Consider the following 26,145-nt stretch of genomic DNA (forward strand, 5'->3'; position numbering starts at 1 on the left):
TGGAGTTCGTTTGCAGTGGCTAGAGTCCCTTGCATGGTCCATATTCTCTCTCTTTCTGCATCTCTCTAAAATAAATAAAATATTCTAAATGAGGACTGGATAGATGGCTTAGCAGTTAAGGCACTTGCCTGTGAACCCTAAGGACCCAGGTTTGATTCCCCAGTACCAGATGCACATGGTGGCACATGTGTATGGAGTTTGTTTGCAGTGGCTAGAGGCCCTGGTGCATCCATTCTCTCTCCCTCTTTCTCTGTCAAATAAATAATAAAATATTAAAAATAGTGCAATAGTGGCATGTCTGTCATGGTGGAAACAAACTGCCCTCTAATTGGACTGGGGTCTGCTCCATGAGAGGGAAGACATCCTTAATACTGAAAACTTAAAGCAGGGGTAGTCATGAGCCTTAGGGGTGCAACATCTACTGCTCTCTGGCTAAATGCATATACTATGCTTATCAAACTGCCCAGTAAGCACTTCTCTTAATGTTCATACCCTTATATGAATGCTACTCTCACTTTTGGTAGAGAATCTTCTCTTTTCAGATGGCAGTGACCTTGGGATGACTCAGAAGGCATCATGGTGCTGGAAAGAAGTGACAGGAGTGCTCGGTACTACGATATCATTATCTCACCTTCCAAGGCTCAGGGTCCATTGCAGAAGACATGGCAGAGAGAATGTAAAAGCCACAGGAAGAGTAGGCCTCCTTACAACGTGCTCACCCAGACACAAAATGGCCTGAATATCCATGACCTCACAGTGCCTGACACTACCTTCACAAGACCATCATAAGAGGAGGAAAAGATGATGGTATCAAAATAAAGGAGAGACTGATTGAGAGGAGGAGGGGATATGATGGAGAATGGAGTTTCAAAGGGGAAAGTGGGGGGAGGGAGGGCATTACCATGGGATATTGTTTACAAACATGGAAGTTGTTAATAAAAAAAATTGAAAAGAAAAAAAAATATTTAAAAATAACAACATATCCTCTGGACCTGTCCATTAGCCTCTTCTGAGCAGCAGAGGAACATGCTCAGTTCAAGCCACCTTAGGCAGCCACGAAACCAGCTGAGACCCGCCGGTAAGCTTCCCCGCGTGCCCAGCATGGATTAAACACCTCCTCCACTCTCTCCTCCCCCCCCACCCTTTCAAGAGAAAGGAAGGACAACTCTTTTTGTTCAAAGAGGAGCTCCTGGGGCCCCTAGTACTGCCCCCCATCAGATCCTCCCCACCCCTTTCCTCTCCACACCTGCAGACACCCCCAGAGCTCAGTGGGGGGAGGCTGAGATGGGAAGGAGACAACAGCTGCCTCTTCTAGTCAGCTGCTACACACAATGCCCCTTCCGATGTCATTCCTTCCTTTTATTACGGGTCTGATGTGTGTCGCGCTCCATTCTAGGCGCTCAGAACGCAACTGTGAATGAACCAGATAGAAACCTCTGCCCTGTGAGGCCGGCACAGGACAAGATCAAAGTCAAGACCAGAGTCCGGTAGATGGTGAAAAGTGAGAAAGACATAGTCAAAAACGGGGGGTAAGAAGCGTGGGGAGATTAAGATGCTATGTTGAGGATCAGGGAATGCAACCAGATGGTGACATAGGTGTCAAGACCTGAGGAAGTATATAGATGCCACAGAGGCATATAGTAGAAAATATGCATTTGGGAGCTGGAGAGATGGCTTAGCGGTTAAGGCGTTTGCCTGCAAAGCCTAAGGACCCAGGTTCGATTCCCCGGGACCCATGTAAGCCAGATGCACAAGGTGGCGCATGTGTCTGGAGTTCGTTGGCAGTGGCTGGAGGCCCTGGTGCAGCCATTCTCTCTCTCTCTCAAATAAATGAAATAAATAAAAAAGAAAATAAACATTTGGGCTGGGGAGATAGCTCTACAGTTAAAAGCAACTTGCTGCTGAGGCACACGAGCTGGGCCTCTCCGGCCACAGACCACCAAGTTCAACAGAGGACACGGCTGGAGAGATGACTCAACAGTGACCAGCACTTCCTGTGAAAGCACAAGGACCAGAGGGGGCCTAAGACAGCCGAGTTCCCAGAACCCAAGTGAAAAGCTGGGCGTGGCCGTGAGCATCTATAAACATAGTCCGCAGTGGGGCAGAGACCTGAGAATCACTAGGGCTTGCTGATGGATGGCAGCTCCAGGCTGAGGGAGAAGCCCTGACTCAGGACAAAAATACACACACGAGGGCTGGAGAGATGGCTTAGCGGTTAAGCGCTTGCCTGTGAAGCCTAAGGACCCCGGTTGGAGGCTCGATTCCCCAGGACCCACGTTAGCCAGATGCACAAGGGGGTGCACGCGCCTGGAGTTCGTTTGCAGTGGCTGGAGGCCCTGGTGTACCCATTCTCTCTCTATCTATCTGCCTCTCTCTCTCTCTCTGTCACCCCCAAATAAATAAATAAATAAATAAATAAAATGAACAAAAAAATTTTTTTTCAAAATGCACACACTAGTTATTTGAGAAAGACGCTGGTGTTCTCTGACCTCTAGACCAAGGCACATGGGGTGCACACATCTGCACACACACACATGCATACATCACACTCAAGAAAGAAGGAAGGGCTGGGCATGGTGGCGCACGCTTATAATCCCAGCTCTCGGGAGACAGAGGTAGTAGGAACACCGTGAGTTTGAGGACAGCCTGAGACTACATAGTGAATTCCAGGTCAGCCTGAGCTAGAGCGAGACCCTACCTTAAGAAACCAAAAAAGAAGAAGAGAAAAGAGAGAGAGAGAGAAAGAAAGATAGATAGAAAGGTGGAAAGAAAGGAAAAGAGAAAAAGAAAGAAGGAAGGAAGACAGGAGGAAAAAAATGAGTATACAAGGAGAAAGAACTGTATGTAAGAAAATCCTGAGGCAGAAGGAGACCCCTGTGCTTGAAATGGAGCGACAGTGAGGAGGAACAAGCCCTGGGGGTGGTCAGCCAGGTGAAAGAAGACAGAATAGGTGTCTCCTGTGTGGTTTCTAACTGGCCGGGGGGGGGGGGGCACTGGAGGCACTGTACTTTGGCCTGATGGGAACCACTGGACAGCTTTGAGCAGACAAAGGACAGAACTGAGGCTCCCTGAGGACAGGCCATGAAGCACTTTGGGTCTAGCTTTATGTGAATGTTGAGGATTCAACCCAGGCTGTCAGGCTTTTCAAGCAAGTGCCTATAACTGCTAAACTATTTCCCCAGCCCTGATTTAAATATATATATATTTATCTGAGAGGAGAGAGAGAAAGAGGCAGATAGAGAGAATGGATGTGCCAGGGCCTCTAGCCACTGCAAACAAACTCCAGACATAGGCGCCACCTTGTTTATCTGGCTTATGTGGGCACTGGGGAATCAAACTTGGGTCCTTAGGCTTTGCAGGCAAGTGCCTTAACCACTAAGCAATCTCTCTAGCCCCAGCCCTGATTTTTCATTCTTTTTTTAATTGACAACTTCCATAACAATAGCCAATAACCTATGGTAATTCTCTCCCTTCCCCCAATTTCCCCTTTGAAACTCCACTCTCCATCCTACCCCTCCCCATCTCAATCAGTCTCTCTTTTATTTTGATGTCATGATCTTTTCCTCCTCTTATGATGGTCTTGTGTAGGTAGTGTCAGGTACTACAAGGTCATGGATATCCAGGCCATTTTGTGTCTGGAGGAGCACGTTGTAAGGAGTCCGACCCTTCCTTTGGCTCTTACATTCTTTCCACCACCTTATCCGCAATGGACCCTGGGCCTTGAAAGGTGTGACAAAGATATTTCAGTGCTGAGCACTCCTCTGTACAATTCTGATTTTTTTAAACGGGGTTCACAGCTAACAGGTGCCTGGAGTCTGAGAGGAGACTTGGAACCAGGATTTTTGAACAAGGTTGGAACTGTTAAGACTATGGAGGTTCCACTTCAGCCAAGTGAAAGAAACACCACGTTTCCTCTCCTGTGTGGTTTCTAACTGGGAACAGCTTGAGTTGTACGTAAGTGGTAGTAAGCATCAAGAGTATAGACATTGGCTGGGTGTGGTGGCGCACGCCTTTAATCTCAGCCTTCGGGAGGCAGAGGTAGGAGGATCGCCGTGAGTTCTGGGCCAGCCTGAGACTACATAGTGAATTCCAGGTCAGCCTGGACTAGAGTGAGACGGTACCTGGAAATACAATGCTGCTTAGGTAACTGCTACAGAGACAACAGAAAGCCATAGGGAGGGAGGGACAGGCTGGTGCATTCCGCGGCTGTGCCTACCTCTCGCCACTGCTTGTTCTCCATCCCTTGGGTGTACATGACGCACACTGTGGACAGAAGAGAGAGTGTGGGTTAGTGCCTCGGGTCAAGAGGAAGGTGAGATCCTGACGGGGAGGGGGCAGGAGCCTCCACCTGCATTGCTCTGCTGGGCTGGGGAGGTCTTGGGGGTCTGGTGAGACAGCTGGGGTCTTGGTGAGTGAGGTCAAGTCCGGTCTCCAAACCTGGGCCACAGCTGCACTGGTGCCAATGTCAGTGCCTCACATATGCTGGGCAAGTGCTCTGCCACTGAGCCACACCCTCTCTGCTCCACAATCAGCTCGAGGCACCAACACACAGTTTGGAAAGGGGGGCCTGGGACCTGGGTGCTTCTAGAAGGGGCAGCCCTTAGGAGGAGGGTCAAGGGATATTCGTTTCTAGACCACAGCAAGTGTCTCCAGTGACAGGCAGGTGGACAGGAATGCATGACAGAGGAAAAGTGCTGGGGACAGCATCTGAAATGCACAGTCCCTTTAACATCTGTGCCATTCCATAAAACCTATTACTACCATCAGCTTCCATGTCCTGATGGGGAAACTGAGGCTCACAGGAGGCCAAAGACCTACCTAAGGTCACACCCATGAAGAACATTGCTCAGAGCCAGAGCGCCACACTCCCAAACGACTCTCAAACGACAGCCCGTTGGGATTCATCGATGAGCCAGTTCCCCTGAGACTAAAGCCTTCTTGTCTCTGGCACCCCGATGCATCCTCCCCCCCGCTTCTCTGTGGTGGTGAGGCCTCACAAGTGAGGGGGAGGGAAGGGTCAGCCTCTCCCCCACCCCACCCCCGGGTCTCCTCTCTGGACACCACCAGCAAGGCACTTGTCTGCTCGATGCTCCGAACAGTGCCTGGCACAGCCACAGCTCTCAGGGAGGGCTGCTGTCATGAGTCATGGGGACCTGAGCCGCTGCTGGCACTGTGACTATTACTGTCAGAGCAGTACTTACGTGGGTCAGACTTGGAAAACATGTCCTTGTCCAAGAGATTCCTGAAAGAGGGACAGAGAAGGAGTCATCAGGACTACAGGCAGGCTCTCGCAACCTCAGCATGGCACCGCGCCCCCCACCCCCGCCGCCCCCAACCCTGGGCAAGGTCCCGCCTCAGGCCAAACAGGAGAAGTGGGTTCCCTCAGCAAGCTCCTTCCAAGCTTCCACTAAACGCGAAGCACTAGCCCAGTATGGTGGTGCACCCAGGCAGAGGTAGGAAGGGATGAGTTCAAGGTCACCCTTGGCCATTCAAGCAGTTGATCCCTTCATCCCATGTGTGCTGAGGAATTCATGAAGGACGCTTTCTAGGGGATGCAGGCTCATTTGAACAGGGTCTAAGGTCAAGGGCAGGGCTGAGTTTGGGTGTGGTGTTGTAGGGTCCCAGGCAGTACAAAAATCTGTCCAGGCTACAGAATGAGATCTCATGTACAAAAATCCAAACGCAGGCCGGGCGTGGTGGCGCACACCTTTAATCCCAGCACTCGGGAGGCAGAGGTAGGAGGATCACCATGAGTTCGAGGCCAGCCTGAGAATTCCAGGTCAGCCTGGGCTAGAGTGAGACCCTTCCTCAGAAAACCAAAAAAAAAAAAAAAATTCCAACACAGGGCTGGAGAGATGGCTCTTCCGTTCAGGTGCTTGCCTGCAAAGACTTAACAACCTGGTTTTGATTTCCCGGGTACCCACATTAAAGCCAGATGCACAAAGTGGCGTGTGTGCATCTGGAGTTTGTTTGCAGTGGCTGGAGGCCCTGGTGCACCCATTCTCTCTTCTCTCTCTCTCTCTCTCTCTCTCTTTCCCTGCTTGCAAATAAGTTTATATATATATATATTATTTTTTGAGCCAAATGCAGCTAGTCATGGTGATATACACCTCCAGTCCCAGCACATGGGAGGTAGAGTCAGGAGGATCAAGAGTTTGAGTCAGCCGGGCCAGCACTCAGGAGGCAGAGGTAGGAGGATCACTGAGAGTTTGAGGCCACCCTGAGACTACATAGTAAATTCCAGGTCAGCCTGAGCTAGAGAGAAACCCTGCCCTAAAAAAAAAAAAAAAAAAAAGGTTGAGGTCATCCTAGGCTACAAAGTAAATTTAAGGCTAACCTGAGCTTCATTACACACACACACACACACACACACACACACACACACACACACACACACACAGCTGACTCACGGCCCTGAGAATCAGGCTAGGTAAGTGAGGGACAGGGGCAGAACGGCCCCTGAGCGGGTTCGGAGCCCCTCCAGCAGCAACAGCTGCCGCTTGCTCATCCTCGGCACAGTCGAGACTCCCTTTTGCAGGGCAAAGATTCAACCTACGCCTATCCCTGAGGGCTGAGGAGTCCCAGCCTGTGTCTTCTCAGCCTCCGGGACATGGGTGCTATCCTCGGCACTCGAGGCTTTTGAGAGTTCATTCTGGAAGGACCAGCAAGTCCAGCTCCTGGGGCAGCACTCAACTAGAGACAGAAGCTGGGATCAGGACTGGAGAGATGGCTCAGTGGTTAAGGTGCTTGTCTGCAAAGGCCAAGGACCCAGGTTCTATTCCCCAGGACCCACATAAAGCCAGGTGGACAAGGTGGTGCATGCATCTGGAGTTCCTTTGCAATGGCTAGAGGCCCTGGTGCACCCATTCTCTCTATATATATCTGCCTCTCTCTTTCTCTCTCTTTCTCTCATATAAATTGTGTGTGTATGTGTGTCTGTGTGTGTGTGTGTGTGTGTGTGTGTGTGTGTGTGTGTGGCCTCCTTCCTCCCTCTGGGCCGACACAAAGGCAGCTCCCTAGCCCCCTTCAGGCCTGGGCAGACAGAGTCCCAGGGGTGGTCAGAGTGTGCCTTCCTTCAAAGCTCCAGGTTTAGGTTTCAAGCTGCCCCTCCCTCAGTCCTATGTGGCAGCTCTCACTCCATCCTCCACAGCCCTGACCCCTGGGCCCTTCTCCACCATCTCAGCCCTGTCCCTCTTCCCTGCCAGATTCTCATATGCCCTACGGGGCTTGGCGCTTTCTGCTTCCACTCATACACTCGCCCCCACGGGGCCCTTGCCCTTTTCTCCCCTGGAAAGAGAAACAACACCGCCCTCTGTCCAGGGCAGATGCTGCTCAAGGCCCTGGGGACCGTGCACCCCTCCTTCCCCTTGATGAGACGGAGGCCCTGGGAGGGAGCAGCTGGGCCTCACAACAGTTGCAGAGCCAGAAAAGCCTCAAATGAGGTCTTGTCCAGAGTCACCATCTCCAAAGCCATCAGCGGTGACAGTCTGTAGGGTCACCTGAACCCACAGTCAATATCACCACCCCCAACCCCAACTCTGAGGCCTGAGTCAAAAGCTGACTAGCAGGATGAACCCAGGTCCTACCTGGACAGAACAGGGTCTGCGGGGCACCATCACCTGCATCACCCATTATCCACAGGCCCCCCACTTCCCAAGGTCCCCTCGGCTGCTGGGGTTATGTTAAAAGGCTGGTTCTTGGGGGCCCATCCTAAAGTCTGGCTCTGCAGGTCTGAAGTAGACTTTCCATCAGACTCCTCTGATCTTTCTTCCTTCTTTTCTTCCTTTCTTTCTTTATTACTTTTTTGAGAGAGAGAAAGAGGTAGAGAAAGAGAGAGAGAGGGAGGGAGAGAATGCATCAGGGCCTCTAGCCACTGCAAACGAACTCCAGATACATGTGCCTCCTTGTGCATCTGGCTTATGTGGGTCCTGGGGAATCAAACCAGGGTCCTTTGGCTTTGCAGGCAAACGCCTTAACCACTAAGCCGTTTCTCCAGCCCCTCCTCTGATGTTTCGGACACAGCCATTCAGCTATCCAAATAGGCACTCCATATCAAAACCACATGTCTCAAGGTCTCAGCCTCTCGCTGGAAGCCAAAGGCCCCAACCTAGGCCTATGCAGCCCCTGATGGCTCCTGAGGTCATGCACGGTCCCCAGTGACCCCGGCCTGGCCCACTGTTCAGCGATAGGGAGTGACCTGTCTGCAAGTCGGAGGGAGGAACCCAGTTCTTTTTCCCCAAGGTCACCAGGGTACCGACCAGGCCAGCCTCTAAGTGCTTCTTCTCTGCTTTCTGCTTTGGGAGAGCTCAAAGAGATTTTTTTTCTTTTTCTTTTTTTTTTTCTAACAGACAAAATGTATTTTCTTCCCCTAAAAAGAGCATAAAACCCTTCAGCTGTCCGTGGCAGCCTGGCGCTCTCGCTTCTTTTGTTCCTTAAATCAAGGCCAGGAAAGCAGAGCTACGGACCTCTGCTTCCCACCACGCCCAAGGGTTTATTTCCAACTCAGGGGCCACGGGGAAACATCACAGCTAGACTGTGTGGCCAGGCGTCCTTGAGACCCCAGCACAGCAGAAAGAACTGGAAGAGCCAGGAAAGAGCCCTTGACAGGTACCCAAGGGTAATATTTAGATTCAATAGGGCTTAAGGGAGACAGGCAAACTGGGGTGTTCCTGTCTTCTGGGAACATGGCCCTGCCCCCAGGAAGCCCCAGTCTGAGAGGAACACCCTCTCAGAGCTGCTGGGTGAGGTGACCCACCTCCCCTTTCTCTCTCATAGATGCACTGTGAGCATGTACTTGGCTGTACCTCAGGAAATACCCTTGAGCTTTTCCTGGCCCACAGGTCCCCCGTGGAGTTTATGGGATCCTTAAATTGGAAGCAGATGCCACACTGGTCCATGCATGTGGATGCATTTTTAAAATGTTTTTATTTATTTTTTATTGACAACTTCCATAATTGTAAACAATATCCCATGGTAATTCCCTCCCTTCCCCCCCCCCACTTTCCCCTTTGAAACTCCACTCTCCATCATATCCCCTCACCCCTTAATCAGTCTCTCTTTTATTTTGATGTCATGATTTTTTCCTCCTGTTATGATGGTCTTGTGTAGGAAGTGTCAAGCACTGTGAGGTCATGGATATCCAGGCCATTTTGTGACTGGAAGGAGCATGTTGTAAGGAGTCCTACCCTTCCTTTGGTTCTTACATTTTATCCACCACCTCTTCCACAATGGACCTGGAGCCTTGGAAGATGTGATGGAGATATTTCAGTGCCGAGCACTGTGGATGCATTGCTTAAAAAATATTTGTGTTTGTGTGTGAGAGAAAGAGAGATAGAATGAGCATGCCAGAACCTTTAGCCACTGCAATAGAATTCCAGATGCATGTGCCACCTTGTGCATCTGGCTTATGTGGGTACTGGAGACTGGAAGTTGGGTCCTTTGGCTTTGCAGGCAAGTGCCTTAACCATTAAGCCATCCCTCCAGCCCCAGTGTGGATGCATTTTTGGAAGGTTTTCATCCAGTTCCTAACGAGATTCCATAAGCTGCAAAAGTTAAGAAAGAGCTGAGCCTGACGGTACAGTGCAGTAATCCTGTCTACTTGGGAGGCTGAAGAAAATCAGAAAAAAAAAAAAAAAAAAAAAAAAAAAAAAAGGAAAGTTCATCACCTGTCTGTGGTAAAAGCGTGATCTCAAGAGCAGCCTGGAAGCTTGGTGAGACTGTCTTAACATAATACAAGTCAAAAGAGGGCTCCAGATACAGCTTAGTGGTAGCGTTCTTGCCTAGCATGCATGAGTCCCCGGGTTCAATCCCCAGCACTGGAGGAAGGGAGGGAGGAAGGCGGGGCTGGGGCTTTTCAGAACCTGGCATGGTGGCCCACGCCAGCCCCAGGGAGGTAAGGCAAGAGGACAGTAAGATCCAGGCAGACAGGAGAGGACCGGAGGGGAGGCTCTGCTGCTTCTCCACAGCCTGGGCTAAGCGGGTCTGACATCGGCTCTTGAGAAGGGGGTCCCAAGAGTGTGGTTCTCCTGGGGGCCTCGGGGGTCAGGGGAGTCATCTGTATGAAAAATCGAGAATAGTTCCCCGCACATACTAGGTTCCAGTTTAGGGCCTAGTTTACGGTAGGCGCTTGATAGTGGCCTGTGGAAGAGGACCGTGGTGACCAGGGAAGCCCTGCGCCCTTCCCTCACTGTCCTCATGCCCAGCTGCACAGGACCTGACCACACGCTCCTCTCACCTATCGTCCAGCAGGCTGGGAACAGGTGAGCTGACACCAAGCAGAAGCAGACACTGCGACTGTCCCCCCTCAGAGCCCTCGGGAAGGTGGGCCTGCCAGCCTCATCCCTTTTCTCTCCCGAGCAACTTCACGCCAAGCCAGTGTGGTGGGTGAGGGACGACATGAGTTACACATCCGGGACATTTACCAGGTACATTGACCTCTGACCCCTGGTGATGATCCATCTCTTTGCTCCAAACCCCAGGCAAGGGGACTGGAGAGATGGCTCAACGGTTAAAGTGCTGCCTGCAAAGCCTAATGACCTGGGTTCAATTCCCCAGTACTCATGTAAAGCTAGATGCACAAAGTGGTCCATGCATCTGGAGTTCATTTGCAGTGGCAGGAGACAAAGACACACCCATTCTCTCTCTCTCTCTCTCTCTCTCTCTCTTTCTCTCTGCATGCAAACAAATAAATAAAAATATTTTTTCAAACACCCAGGTAAGGGCTGGAAGGATGGCTTAATGGTTAAGGTGCTTGCCTGCAAAGCCAAAGGACCCAGGTTTGACTCCCCAGGACCCATGTAAGCCAGATGCACAAGGGGGTGCATACATCTGGAGTTTGTATACAGTGGCTGGAGGCCCTGGCACACCCATTCTCCCTCCCTCCCTCCCTCTCTCTCTCTCTCTCAAATAAATAAATAAAAATTTCAAGAAAACACACCCAGGCACGGCAGATTCAACCTATGGAGCTGGGGTCTTTGGAGGTGGCTGGAGCACCTGTGTTATAAAAGCCAAGGTTGGGCTGATGGGATAGCTTAGCAGTTAAGGCATTTGCCTGTAAAGCCAAAGGACCCAGGTTCAAATCCCCAGGACCCACATAAGCCAGATGCTAAATGTCTTATTTATTTATAATGACACGCCCATTCTCTCTCTCTCCCTCTTTCTCTGTCAAATAAACAAAGGAAAGTCAAGGTTTCCCACACCCATGTGGGTTAGCTGTGCCTCCTCCCCCCACTGCTCCGCTCCTGCCCAGCCCCATTACAGACAGGAACAGGTGACACCATACCCTCCCTGCTGCTTCGCCCCACCAGGGACAGCAGGGAGGGAGCTAAGGAGGAGAGGACCTGAGTACCCAGGCCCTGGCACATCCTCGCCCGCCTGTGATCTCCATGCCAAGCAACAAGCAACGGCACCAGCAGCTCTAGCACGGTGTCAAGAGCTCCTTCCCAGACCAGCTGCACTTTTAATGTTTATTGTTATGAATTTCGGCAACGATTGTCCCTCCAGAGCTAAAAATGCAGGGGAAGGGAGAGGGAAGGAGCTGTGGGATCAGATGCATTCAAGCCAGGGGCCCCGCCCCGGCCACGTGGCACTTCCGTCACTTTGGACAGCTCCTGCTCCTCAGTTTCCTTGTCGGTTTATTTACCTGCTCAAGAAGGGACCAGAGAGCGAGGTGGCGCACACCTTTAATCCCAGCACTCGGGAGGCAGAGGTAGGAGGATCGCTGTGAGTTCGAGGCCAGCCTGAGACTACATAGTGAATTCCAGGTCAGCCTGAGCTAGGGTGAGACCCTACCTCAATAAATAAATAAACAAAGAGGGGAGTAGAGCCACTGACTTAAACTGAGGACGCTGCTCCGGCGGTTGCTCTTGGCGCTGCCCTGCCCCACTCAGCCCGTCCTACAGGCTCTAGCTTGAGCCACACCCCCAGCATGTCCGCCGGTCTCCACTGCACCCCCACGCCCATACCCCGCTTTGAGGCTCAGCAGCCTATTGTCTCACAGCAAACAGAGACCTGTCTTAAAGGTTAATCTGAACTCCCGCCTAACACACTCCACCCCAAACGCAAGGAGAACACTAAATCCAACTCCTTTCCGCGGCCTCAAAGGCCACAGCTCTCTCTTCCCTGCTCTCTCTGTTCCAGCCACACTAATTCCTCTGCACTTCTAGTAGATCAAGGGCCTTGCCAGTCTCCCTCCTCAAACCACTCTTCTTCCACAACCTCTCTTCAAGTCTCAGCTTAAATGTCACCTGCCTGTCTAAACCAAATAAGCTTATTTGCTGATAAGTTCATGGTCATATTTTTTAAAGATTTATTTTTACTTATTTGAGACAGAGAGAGGGATAAAGAGAGAGGGAGAATGGGTGCACCAGAGCCTCCAGCCACTGCGAACGAACTCCAGATGCATGAGCCACCTTGTGCATCCGATTTTATGTGGGCACTGGGGAACTGAACCCAGCAGTCAGGCTTTGCAAGCAAGTGCCTTTAACTGCTAACCAGTTCTCTTGTGCTCATGGATATTATTTGGTTAAGTTTAAAAAAAGTGTGCAGGTTGTGGTGGGGCACGCCTTTAATCCCAGCACTTGGGAGGCAGATATAGAAGGATCGCTGTGAGTCCAAGGCCACCCTGAGACTACACAGTGAATTCTAGGTCAGCCTGGGCTAGAGCAAGACCCTACCTTGATTTCTTTTTTTCAATGTAGGATCTCGCTCTAGCCCAGGCTGACCTGGAATTCACTATGGAGTCTCAGGGTGGCCTCGAACTCACGGCGATCCTCCTACCTCTGCCTTAAAGGCGTGCGCCATCATGCCTGACAAAACCCTACCTTGAAAAAAAATGTGTGTGGGTGGGCATGGTGGTGCACATCTGTAATTCTAGCACTGTGGAGGCTGAGGCAGGGAGGTCAAGAGAGTTCCAGGCCAGCCTGGGCTACATAATGAGAATTGGTCTCAACAAGCCAAGATGGTTCGGTAGGTAAAGTGCTTGCCCACTCAAGCCTGAGCTGTGGCAGGCTTCCGTGCTTCCTGCACACTGAAGGTGCAATGGGGGAGGGAAAGAGAATTTCCCTGAAGCTCACAGTAAGCACAGTAAAGAACAGCAGACTGGGGCTGGAAGAGATGGTGCTTGCCTGCAAAGCCTAAGGACCTGGGTTTGATTCACCAGGACCCACCTAAAGCTGGATGCACAAGGTGGCATGCTTGTCTGGAGCTTGCTGTGGATAGAGGCCCTGGTGCACCCATTCTCTCTGTCTCTTTCTCAAATAAATAAAATATTTATTTTAAAAAGGGGGGCGCTGGAGAGATGGCTTAGAGGTTAAGGCACTTGCCTGCAAAGCCAAAGGACCCTGGTTCAATTCCCCAGGACCCACATTAGCCAGATGCACAAGGTGGTGCTTGCATCTGGAGTTCATTTGCAGAGGCTAAAGGCCCTAGCATGCTCATTCCCTATCCTTCATCCTCCTCCAGTCTGTCTCTCTCAAATAAATAGAATAAAATATATTTTTTTTAAAAAAAGAAGAAGCCAGGAGAGGTGGTGCACACCTTTAATCCCAGCACCTGGAAGGCAGAGGTAGGAGGATCGCTGTGAGTTCAAGGCCACCCTGAGACTCCATAGTGAATTCCAGGTCAGCCTGGGATAGAGTGGGACCATACTTCGAGAAAAAAAAAAGAATAGCAATGGGAAGTCCAGGGAGAGGAACCTGCCTCAAATTAGGCGGAAAGGCCAGGAACAACCCAAAAGCTGTCATCTGACCTCCACACACCCACCCATGCACACTCATGCACACACACCCCCCCCCCAAGTGCTCAGTGGTGGAGCACTTACCTATCTTGCAGGAGGCCCCGGGTTCCACCGCCACACCACACGCATACCGCACCCGGCCCTCGAGTTCCCCCAGGGAAAGCGCCTGGCCCCAAGGGACTCTCAGCGGCAACTGAAGTGGCCAGAACCCGGGTTTCCCACGACTTTACAGATGACAGTGGAGTGAGCCTCCTCCTGGCCTTCAAGAAGTCAGCTGCCACCCTGAGGAGGGCCACCTGCTGGGCCCTGAGGGTAGTCCATAGAGGCTGGGGGTCACCTAGGGTCAGACCAGCACCCACTACTGTGGCTCTGAGTAAGTGGATTTCCCTCTGGGGAAGTCAGCCCTGAGACCCAGAGCCCCGCCCCGCAGCCCCACAGAGCCTGGGCATGACAGATTCGGGTGCTCCCAGCCACGGTGGTCACTGGAAACTCATAGACCGACCTCCTCAGTGCTGGGGGAGGAGCTCCCGACAGTTGCGTAGAGGGTGGGTGTGAACCGTTGGGCTGCAGTAAGCGCCCATCTCCTGCACTGTTACCACATGCCCTGCTTCGGCTATGGCGGGGGGAGGCGTGCCTGGGAATGTTCTATGGTTAAATGAACCTCCCCCGCCGCAGCCTCGCTGCTCACGGCTGATCCCCACCCTGAGGTGAGGTCCCGGATGCCCAGTATCAGCCTGAAAAGACAGCAGAACTCAATCTTGGGGGACATAGGTCTGCCACCCAACAGACCCTGCCAGCTGCCCTCTCCCCTCTGCCCTCCCTTGTGCTCAGCATGCGCCTCTCTGGCAGACCCCTGCCCAAGCACAAGGGCTTCATGTTATGTGAAAAAACGCAAACCTTGAGCTGGGCGTGGTGGCGCACGCCTTTAATCCTTCAATGCCAGCACTCAGGAGACAGAGGTAGGAGGATCGCCATGAGTTCGAGGCCACTCTGAGACTACATAGTAAATGCCAGGTAGGCCTGAACTAGAACAAGACCTTACCTTGAAAAAAAAAAAAACAGAAAGAAAGAAAGAGAGAGAGAAAGAAAGAGCAAACCTTTCCTCCAAACCACAGTGGCTGGCCCAGCTCCCAGCATCAGACAGGGATGAACAGACCCCAAAGGTCAGAGGGGAAGGGATGCTGGACAGGTAAATTTCGGATGAATCTGCAAGGTGGCTCACAAGTCAGGAAAGGTCTAGAACATACCCTCTAAGGCGGAAAAAGAACTCTGGGCTCAAAGGGTCTTTATTCATTTTTTTTGCATGTGTATATGTGTGTGCATATGTACATACATGTGTTTTTGTGTATGTGCACATATGTGGGGGGTGTATGCATGTGCACACACATGGATATGGAGATCAGAGGTTGACACGGAATGTCTTCCTCAGTCACTCTGCACCTTATTCTATTTATTTATTTCTTTGTTTATTTTTAAGGTAGGGTCTTGCTCTGGCTCAGGCTGACCTGCAATTCACTATGCAGTCTCAGGGTGGCCTTGAACTCACAGCAATCCTCCTACCTCTGCCTCTGGAGTGCTGGATTAAAGGCGTGCACCACCACGCCCGGCTCACCTTGGTTTTTTTTTTTGTTTGTTTGTTTGTTTTTTTTTGACTCAGGGTCTCTCACAGAACCTGGAGCTCACCAATTTGACTAGACTAGCTAGCTGTCAAGCCCTAAGGGTCCCTCTGTCTCCATATCCCCAGCACTAAGATTGTAGGCACTTGCCACTATGTTGGCTTTTTTGTGGGAGCTGGAGATCTGAACTCGGGTCCTCATGCTAGCAAGGCAAGAACTTGACCCGCTGAACCATCTCTCCAGCTCAAAGAGTCTTTATTTATTTATTTAAATTTATTTGAGAGTGATATATATATGTATATAGAGAGAGAGAGAGAATGGGTGTGACAGGGACTCCAGCCACTGCAAACGAACTCCAGACATGTGCGCCCCTTGTGCATCCAACTAACGCAGGTTCTGGGGAACCGAGCCTTGAACCGGGGTCCTTAAGCTTCACAGGCAAGCACTTAACAGCTAAGCCATCTCTCCAGCACTCAAAGAGTCTTTAAAGTCTCATTTTCTGCCAAGTCTGCTAATATCTTTTTTTTTTAATGCCTTACTTGAGCTATATTTTATTTATTTGACATAGAAAGAGGGAAAGAGGGAGACAGACAGAGAATGGGTGCACCAGGGCCTCCAGCTACTGCGAACAAACTCCAGATGCGTGCACCCCGCTGTGAATCTGGCTAATGTGGGACCTGTTGGAGTGAACCTGGGTCCTTTGGCTTTGCAGGCAAACACCTTAACCTCTAAGCCATCCCTCCAGCCCTGATATCTAGTTCCAGAAACCATCCACCTCTTGAAGTTTCTTTGTTTTTTAAAAATATATTTTATTTTACTTATTTAAATTTATTTATTTATTTGAGAGAGAGAAAGAGGTAGGGAGAGAGAGAGAATGGGTGCACCATGGCTTCTAGCCACTGCAAATGAACTCCAGATGCACGCAGCACCTAGTGTATCTGGCTTACATGGGTCCTGGAGAATCAAACCAGGATCCTTTGGCTTTTCAGGCAAACACCTTAACTGCTAAGCCATTTCTCAAGTCCTATTTTATGTATTTATTACAGAAAGAGGGAAGGAGGGAGGGAGAGAGAGAAAAAAAAAGGAGAGAAAGAATAGGCGTACTGCAAATGAATTCCAGACACATGCACCACCTTGTACATCCGTCTTACATGGGTACTGAGGAATCAAACCTGGGTTCTTAGCCTTCGCAGGCAAGTGCCTTAATGCTAAACCATCTCTCCAGCCCCCCCCCCCCTCGTGAAGTTTCTTGATCAGCCTACCCAGCAACGGACAAAGATCTTTTTTACTGGACAGGTAGGTATCAACTAACCAATGTCGGTCACTGGCCACAGATCAATCCAGTGAACCCTTGAAATTAATGAGGATCGCTACACTTCCTTTGCAGTCAGCTGCTCATTGCTGGGATGAACATCCAACCAGACACAGCTTATGAGAGCTTATAAGTCCAGGGGAACGCCATCGATGGCAGAAGAAACTGCTTATTTCCATAGATCCAAGCAGAAAGGCACAACGGCAGAAAGCAAGTGCCGACACCAGCAAACACAAACCGCCAGGGCTCAGAACTGCTGCCCACACACCTTCGGACTGGAGTTAAGATCTTCCCCCAAACCCACCTCAGAGCTGGACCTGAAGATCCGGATCCGCCCCCCAGTGACACCCCCTCCAGCTGGCTTCTGGAGACTTAAGCAGGAAATTTAACCTTAATCAAAAATACCTGATAGTTGGGCGTGGTGGCGCATGCCTTTAATCCCAGCACTTGGGAGGCAGAAGTAGGAGGATCACCGTGAGTTCGAGGCCACCCTGAGACTACATAGTGAATTCCAGGTCAGCCTGAGCTAGAGTGAGATCCTACCCAGAAAAACAAAACAAACAATAAAACCCCTGAGGCTCTGGGGACAAGTAGCTGACTGAAGAACACAGGAGCAGAGCTGGGGTATGGCCCAGTGGTAGTGTGCTTACACAGCGTGGGTTAATCACTAGCATCGCGCGTGCGTACACACACACACACACACATCACAGGAATAGAGCTGGGATTCAAACCTAGGGAGACAAAATCAGGCTATTAAAAGTCAGTGACAATTATCAATTGCGGTTTGGCAGTGGACATGGATTAGCCCAGGACGTCTTCTGTGAAGTCATACGTCCTAGTATGTCCACCCCACAGTGGTCGCCTGCCTTTGGCAGCCTCCGCTGGGCTCCGCATACAGATTATGTCCCTGCACCAGACAGCCTTGGTCAGCTAGGAGTGCCCTGAACAGGTATGGGAGATGCCTAGGACCCCCCTAGGATACTTCTTGAGGCTTGGGGGATGGCAGGGGCCTCTGAAGCAGCAGGGAGGAGGGAACCAGAGCCAGAGATGGCAACTCAACATGTCCCTCTGGTTAACTACCTCTCCGCGTATCCAGGGCCTGTGCCTGCCCTACCACCTGCCGCCAGCAGGGGTCACTGACGTGCCCAGGGCAGGCAAGCCACAACCTGAGCTCCTGGGATCCAGTTAGTTGCCCGGAGGAGGAGAGATGCGCATCCCGCGGGTCCCTCATTCCCTCTTTCCTTCTCCATTCCCCAGCCTGGACAGCTGCCACCAGATAAGAGTGAAAGCTACAGTTTCAAAGCGTCCCAGAATGTCTTATTGTTTCCAAGTGACCGCTGTCCTCATCCCTCCTCACCACAACCAACTCCCCCCGCCCCCTTGCCACTTCCTGGACAGCAGAGCCCAGTCAGGCCCTTCGCAGCCGATGGCTCATGGCTTTGCTGAGAGCTGGACAAGAGGGTCAACCCAGTGCCCATCCTGCAGGAGGAACCTCGACGTGGCCCCAGGCGCCTCTCACAGAGGGAGCTGCATCCTTCGTGACCACGAGTTGCTGAGCACGTACTGTGTGCCACTCACGTGCGAACGATTCTCCTGCACCTGCTAGTTGAGCCGTCCAGCAGTATCTGTCCCCACCGTGGGTCACGCACTGTCCTAAGCCCGCGAGCTATCCCCATGACCAAGGCTTCTCCGTGAGGAAATGCACGTGCCAACTGAGAAACCAAGGCTTCAACTTTGCCGCGAGTGGCGTCAAAGATAGCCTTACAAGATGTCTGACTCCACACCTTGCTGTCATTTCTTCTCGGAGGTAGAGCTTTCCACAGCCTATTGTAAGGGGAAATCCCTGCATCTGGTGTCACAGAAACAGCACTCCTGAGAGGTCTCAAGGGGACATCTTCAGCATGTGGGTGGACCAAGAACCCCCCCCCACACACACACACACACATACACTAAAATAAACACTCAGGGCCAAAGGACTCGGAAACCAGTGCCTCCAGCTGCTCCTCAGGGACAAGGGGGAGCCCATGAAAGCGGGAAGCACAAAGCCAGGCCTTCCGGGATGGGGACAGGACCAGCATCCCGCTGGCTGTTCAGAGACCTGGAGGCGGGAAGGCTCCGGGACAACTGGAGACTGGAGAATACAGGCCAGCTAGCGGGGCTGTGCGCGCAGAAGGGAGGCCAGGCTCCGCAGCTGCGGACTGCCCGGGGGGCCCTCCCCACATACTAACAAGATGCAAGTGGCTGTGTGGGGGGAACCGAGGGGCTATTGGGAGAGATCACAGGAGACCCCTGGAAGTCCTGGTGGGGCACACCACCAGCTCCACCTCACCAGCCCTCATCTGCGACACCCCAAGTTCTCAGGAGAAGTCGGCCTCTTTCATGCCCCCCCCCCCCGGCCGCCAGCCCAGGCATCGCACACCCTATGGACAACCTCTCCAGTGTCCCAACTTTGTGGGCTGGAGTGGGGGCCCATGAGGGTAGGCAGAGAATCTGACTCAACAGTGACCTGCAAGAAGGTAGGGCAGGCGATTTGAAACGGGGGTACAGCGAGGGCTCCAAGGATACGGTCAATTATTGGGAGGGGGATCTTCAGGTAGCTATGTTTGGGCTGCACGGCCTCCCCCAGAGCTAGTGAGACAAGGATCCTGGGGACAGTGACTGAGTGGCCGCAACAGGGCAGAACCAGTCCTGTCCACCCCTAGGGCAGCCAGCTAGGTGAGAGGCCCAGCTCATGGATAGAGAGAAGTCACTCTAAATCTGTGTGACACTGGGTGTGTGGGGGTGGCCACCTACAGGCACGCTCCTCCTCTTCTCTCTGCGGATTCTGAAATTTCACCATCAACCCCTTCACTCCTTTGCCTTACGATTTTTCCACTCAAGTTACTGGTTTTTAATGGCGCCACTCTAAGTTGTCCTGGGCTCTGCGCACGGACTGATGTTTCTTATCGAGCTGGGGGCGAGGGAAGGCTTCGGACGCCAGGGTCCAGGAGAGCAGGGAAGGAGGCGGTGGCTGGGCTACAGACCCGGGCAGGACAGGAGAAGGGAAATCGCAAAAGACACAGCGACTGGGAATCACTCTCACTTCTTGACTGGGGAGGCAGAGAGAGTCTGAGCGGAGACCCTGCGGCCCCCGGCGCCCCCTCCCCACTATAGCACCCCGACCCGGGGTCCTTCTGTTCTCGAAGCAACAGCCGTGCGGAGCGCAAACTTTCAGGGTTCTGACCCCAGCCAGCCAGCCTGCCCCTTCCATCGTCGCCACCCGCAGCTGGCCGGGGGGCTCTTGGGGGTGGGGGCTGATGGACAGAGGGGCGCCCGGGAGACGGAGGGGAGGGGCGGCCTCGTTAGGAGGCCGAGAGGGGAGGGTGGACGCAGGGGACGGGGAACCTGGCCCAGGGGCAGGGCGGGGGTGGGGGGACCCGGGCTATCTGTCGGGCCAGCTCACCTGCACGACACGGTGATCTCCACCTTGGTGGCCGGGATGCTGCCCGCCAAGGAATCGAACTCGCTCAGCGACGCCATGTCCTCGGGCTGTTCCATCGCCCACCGCGCCCCCCCTCCCAGCCCAGCCCCAACCCAAAAGAGTCCAATATATTCCTGCGCGATTTTACGCACGCCTCCACGGGAGCCACCGGAGCCCTGGGCTCGCTCGCGCTCTCTCTCTCTCTGTCTCCCCCCAACTCGGGGCTGGGCGGCCAGGGGAGGAGAGGAGCGCGAAGAGGGGGCGTGGGAAGTGAGCGAGGGAAGGAAGGGGGAGGAGAGCGAGCGGGGAGGAGGAGCGCGGAGGAGAGAGGGGCGCGGCGGGGAGAGGGCACGGGGTGGGGTGAGGGTGGGGGGAGCGAGACCCTGGCCGGGAAGGGGCGAGGACGGGTGGGATGCTGGAGACCCGAAGGGGGTGCGGGGGGCCGGGATGGATGGGGCGCGGAGCCTAGCGCGGGGACGGCGCTGCCTCCGGCTCGAGCGCGGGGCGCGGGGCTGGGTGGGACGCGGCCCCGAGCGCCACCTCCTCGGCTGGGGCTTTCGGGCTCCGGGGCGCCCGGACTGCGGGAAAATCAAATGTGCCCGAAGCCACCGCCTCCCGCCGGCTGGGGTGCGCTTGATGTGTGTGCGTGTGTGCGATGGGTTGGGGAGGGGGGGTTCTTCTCCAGCGCCGGAGGGGCCGCCCGCAGGGGCCGGGGCGGGGCCGGGGCGGGGTCTGCGCGGGGCGAGTGTGTGTGTGTGTGTGTGTGTGTGTGTGTGTGTGTGTGTGTGTGCGCGCGCGCGCGCGCGTGGTGGGCGTGGGGACACGGCTCAGGATGCCGGGGACACGAGATGGTGACGACCAGCGCTGGCCCCGCTGCGCGCACCTTCGTCTGCGCCAGGCCCCCACCCTCCCGCCGCGCCCAGGGTCTCCGCAGTGCTGGGGGAAGGAGAGGGTCCCAGGGGCACCTGTCTGGGAAGGGTGGGGACAGGAGCGTGCCAAAAGGACCACCCTTTCCGGGGGTCAGGGAAGAATAGGGCTGTCATGAGTGTGCGCGCCACTCCGCGCGGGGAGGTTGGGTGGGGGCGAGCCCCGTGTCATAAGGGACCACCCCTCTTTCCCACGTAGGTAAGGTGGGTCCATGGGCGCTTCCCCACCCGCCCCTGGTACCTGGCAGCCCTGGCCTTGGCCGTGTGTGTGTGTGTGTGTTGGGGGGGTGCTGTCAGCTGCCTGATCCACAGGCCAGCGCCGTCCTCCTCCCCCGCCCGTCGTGACCACAAGGCCCAGCCAGCCCCCGGGTCTGGAAGCTTCCTCCACCTGACTGCGAGTATGGTCTGAGTTCCCCGGGCTTTGCAGCCGGCTCCGAGTGAGCGCGCGGTGTGCCCGGCTCCGGGGAGGCCGAGCCGAGTCGCAGCACCTGTGGGCAGGCCCTAACCCGCCTTCGGAGAGGGGCCCGGGGTTGCAGGCACCCGGGCGGTTCCTGGAGGCGGTGCACGTAGCCTCGTCTCCAGAAAAAAAGAAAAAAAATCCACCCGCGGTCCCCCTGCTCTGCGTCGGTGTAAGCTTTGCGCAGAGGGAGCCCCCGCTTCCGCGCCCTCCGCCCAGCTGGCGACTGGCACCTGATGAACCCGGCAGGATTGGGCCTGAGGCTGGAAGGTGGCCGGCGAGCCTTGCCTCCGCCAGCCAGACCCGGGGGGCAGAGGTGCGCTCAGATGCTGTGCGAAGTCGATTATCAGTACAGCAGACACAGCGGGCGACCTAAGAGCACGCTCTTGTCCCGGGGCAAGTATTTTCTGCTTGCTTCTGGCTGGAGGTCAGCTGGATTCCGTTCTGCCTCCCGGGACAGACCGCCAGGGACATTGGCATTCCCTGGGCAAGCGGGGCAAAGCTGAGGCAGGGCTCACTTTGGGGTGTGAGGCTGAGGTCCTCCGTCGGCAAAGAACGATCCAGGCTCTTATCTTTGCTTTCTTTTTAATTTTTATTTATTAACCGCAGAGACAGAGAAAATGGCACACCAGGACCTCTTGCAGCTTCCAAAGATCTCCAGATGCTTGTGCACTTTGGGCATCTGGCTTTATGTGGGTAGTGGGGAACTGAATCCCAGACCAGCAGGCCTGGGGAAGAAGTACTTTTAAGTGCTAAGCCATCTCCCCGCCCTCCCCACAGCCCTCTGTACTTATTCATTTATTATGGATAATTTAGTTTTTAAAATTGATTTTAAATATAAGACAAAAACCTGCCTGAACCGCAATATTAAGTTTGAACAACAAGTGGGAATGCACATTCAATGTATTTCTAACCCTATCATTCTGTGTAGTAATTAGAATTAGTAGCATAATGAGGTTTCCATTCCTCTGATTTGCATGTATTTCTAGAATGAATTGAGTTTTGTTGTTTTTGAGATGGGATCTCATGTAGCCCAGGCCTCTAACTCACGTCATAGCCAAGGATATTTCTGAATTCCTGAGCCTCCTGCCTCCACCTCCCAAGTGCTGGGATTACAAACACATCACACCTGGCTGGCTGGACTGAATTTTTAACACTGTTTAATGGAATGATACGAAAGCAGAAAGCTATTTTAATGACCTGCCAAAATGTATGATTACGAATGTGATTGAGAGCCCAGCTCTAAATGATTGGGCAAAGAAGAAACCCCACAGCAGTGCCTGGAAGCAGGTGGCCACGCCTTCACTGCTCCCCGAATGTGTGTGGGCACCTGGACGAGGGCAGTGCGGGTCTTCCCTCCTCTCACACCCACGGAAAGGCTGTATCTGATCTAAACTTTGTGTCCCCTATGTCTCACACAGATGCTACTGGACATAGACGTTTAAAATGTGCTCTTGGTGGGCTGGAGAGATGGCTTAGTGGTTAAGCGCTTGCCTGTGAAGCCCAAGGACCCCAGTTCAAGGCTCGATTCCCCGGGACCCATGTTAGCCAGATGCACAAGGGGGCGCACGCGTCTGGAGTTCATTTGCAGTGGTTGAAAGCCCTGGCGTGCCCATTCTCTCTCTCTCTCTGCCTCTTTCTCTCTCTGTCACTCTCAAATAAATAAATAAAAATAAAAATAAATATGCTCTTGGATACAATGGAGAGTGGAGTTTCAAAGGGAAAGTGGGGGTAGGGAGGGAATTACCATAGGATATTATTTATAATCATGGAAGTTGTCAATAAAAAATAAATTAATTTAATAAAAAAATATGCTCTTGGGAGCCGGGTGTGGTGTTGCACACTTTTAATCCCAGCACTCGGGAGGCAGAGGTAGGAGGATCACCATGAGTTTGAGGCCAGCCTGAGAATACATAGTCAATTCCAAGTCAGCCTGGACTAGAAAGAGACTCTACCTTGAAAAACCAAAAGAAAGGAAAAAAAAAATGCTCTTATCCTAGCTACAGATGATTGGGCTTCTGCATGAGAAGGAAAATACTTGGTAGCAGAGGCCAGTAAGTTAAAAAGGAGACATAAAGGGAAGAGAAAGGAAGGGAGGAGGGTACTTAATAGGTTGATATTGTATATATGTAAGTACAATGATTGTACTGGGGAGGTAATATGATGGAGAATGTAATTTCAAAGGGGAAAGTGTGGGGGTGGGGAGGGAGGGAATTACCATGGGATATTTTTTATAATCATGGAAAATGTTAATAAAAATTTAAAAATTAAAAAAAAAAATACTCTTGGGCTGGGGAGATGACTTAGCAGTTAAGCGCTTGCCTGTAAAGCATAAGGACCCCAATTCCCCAGGACCCACATAAGCCAGATGCACAAGGTGGCGCATGCATCTGGAGTTCGTTTGCAGTGGCTGGAGGCTCTGGTGCACCCATTCTCTCTCTCTGTGCCTCTTTATCTCTCTCTCAAATAAATAAATAAAAATATTTAAAAATACATGCTCTTGTGCCAGGCGTGGTGGCACACACTTTTAATCCCAGCACTTGGGAAGCAGAGGTAGGAGGTTCACCATGAGTTTGAGGCCACCCTGAGACTACATAGTGAATTCCAGGTCAGCCTGAGCTAGAGTGAGACCCTACCTCAAAAATTTTTTTAAAAATTTAATTAATTAATTAAAATAAAAATAGTATTCATGGGCTGGAGAGACGGCTCAGCAGTTAAGGCACTTGCCCATAAAGCCTAATGACCCGAATTCTATTTCCCAGTACCCACATAAAGACAGACGCACATAGTGGTACATGAATCTGGGGTTTGTTTGCAGTGGCTGGAGGCCCTGGCACACCCATTCTGTCTCTGTCTCTGCTTTCAAATCAATAAATAAAAATATTTAAAGATAGTACTCAAGCTCCAGAAATCACTACTTAGAAGTGCATAGGTCAGGGTTGGAGGGATGGCTTAGCGGTTAAGGCACTTGCCTGAAAAGTCAAAGGACCCAGATTCTGTTCCCCCAGGACCCGTGTAAGCCAGATGCACAGGGGGCACATGCATCTGGAATTCTTTGCAGTGGCTGGAGGCCCTGGCACACCTGTTCTCCCTCTCTTCTTCATTCTCTCTCTCTTTCTCTTAAATGAATTATTTTTAAAAAATTTAAAAGAAAGACACAGTGTCTGTGCCTAAGGCTTCCCCGACTAGTAGGGTAACCACTAAGTGGCATGGGGAGGTTGTTGAGGTTGGCATAAAGGGCTCTGAACCAGGCAGAGTAAGCAACAGCCCTGTGGGGGTGCAAGGACGAGCAGGTGTCACACGGGAAGCAGCGTGGAAGTCTTGGATGTTGTTCTGGCTTCCGGGAGCAGCCCTGAGACAGACCAGGAGTGGTTTGGGAGATGAGGGAGTGAGGGGCACGGGGGGGGGGTGTAACTGACCACCCACCCCACTCTCCCCACCTGCCCAAGGGAACAGTGGAGGCCCCTGTCATGAACTTGCAGGTCAGTGGCTGCTGGAAGGCTCTCACCTGTTGGTGCTTCTGCCTTGAACTGCTTCTGGTGTTGGCAGGTAGGTATGGGTGCAGCCAGGGCAGAAGTGCATGGGCTGAACCTCTGCCCTGCCATGGGATGAAGGCCCAAAGCCTGTAGGACTTAGACCAGAGATGTGTGTGCCCGGGGGCTGTGGTATGGAGTAGAGGCCATGGTGCAAGGCCACAGATACCTCCAGCCTGTGCAGAAAGGGACACAGAAGGAGAGGTGTTCTGAAAGGCACGCCTCAGCCCATGGCCAGCCAGAGTGGCCCAGTCTATGAACTTGGCTGACCAGGCCCAGGAGCCTTGCCCCCAGCCCTGGCTCTGATGACTCAGGGATGGCTCAAAGCAAACCCTTGGGAGCGGCCCGTGGATGGGCCAGTTCTCCCAGCGTGTGAGAGCACAGAGTCACGGGACCACAGGCTCCCTGTGGCGTGCAGGAAGCCCGCAGGGGGCCCGGCAGGTGCTGGGCTGCAGACAGGCCCCGGAGGATTGGGACCTGGATTAGAGCCAACCTGGACCCTGGTCCACCCTCCACGGAACGGCCAGTCATCCCTCTGATTAGGAACTGCAGGCACGGAATGGGCCGTGCCCAGAAGATCTAGAATAATCAGCATCAGCGATTTGCCTTTGCCGTCCAAGACTGCAAACAGGCGCCCGTCTGACCTGATCCTCGGTGTTAATGACGGCTGAGCAATTTTGAGAGGCGACTGGCAGCATTGATAAGGAGAGGAGTGCATTGGGGCTCAGGGGCAGAGCTCCTCGCGGAAGATGCAGCTGCCGGCCCCTCCTGCCTCCTCCCTTCCCGGGGCACTTCGAGTAAACACTGCCCTCCATCTGCCTTCTCGGGGCAGAAGAAAACCAGTGTGGGAAGGTGGGAGGGTGCGGGAGAGAGGTAGCGGAGGGCGCCCACGCTCCACCCAGGAACAAAACAGAAAAGGGCAGTGGCTGCTGGCTAAACACAGCCTTGGGCCTGGTGGGGTGCGTGGCTGGCTAGGCAGTGTGGGCTGGATTTGAGTCGCCCATTACCTGCTTACTTAAGTGTTCTTCCGCAGTAAACGCCCCACACCGCTGGGCATGGCAGGCCTGGGGGGCAGAGGGGGCAGCTAGAGCCCAGCGTGGGAACTT

The 26,145-nt window shown here is 53.0% G+C and overlaps 1 protein-coding gene across 2 annotated transcripts in view; it reads right to left on the reverse strand.

The window, feature by feature from the left end:
* The window catches only part of Cpne5 (copine 5), a 100,538-nt gene extending 80,132 nt beyond the window's left edge, over positions 1-20,406 (reverse strand). The window contains exons 1-3 of one of the 2 annotated variants that reach the window (XM_045157657.1): positions 20,106-20,406; positions 5,202-5,242; positions 4,217-4,263 (exon numbers count right to left, since the gene is read on the reverse strand). In XM_045157657.1, coding sequence (XP_045013592.1) covers positions 4,217-4,263; positions 5,202-5,242; positions 20,106-20,200 — 183 coding nt within the window. In that variant the 5' untranslated portion in view covers positions 20,201-20,406. The remainder of the gene's footprint in view (positions 1-4,216; positions 4,264-5,201; positions 5,243-20,105) is intronic. The other variant, XM_004649540.2, reaches the window with a different exon arrangement.
* Positions 20,407-26,145: the final 5,739 nt, after the last annotated feature.

Source organism: Jaculus jaculus, chromosome 8, assembly GCF_020740685.1.
Source record: "Jaculus jaculus isolate mJacJac1 chromosome 8, mJacJac1.mat.Y.cur, whole genome shotgun sequence".
Classification (NCBI taxonomy): Eukaryota; Metazoa; Chordata; class Mammalia; order Rodentia; family Dipodidae; genus Jaculus; species Jaculus jaculus.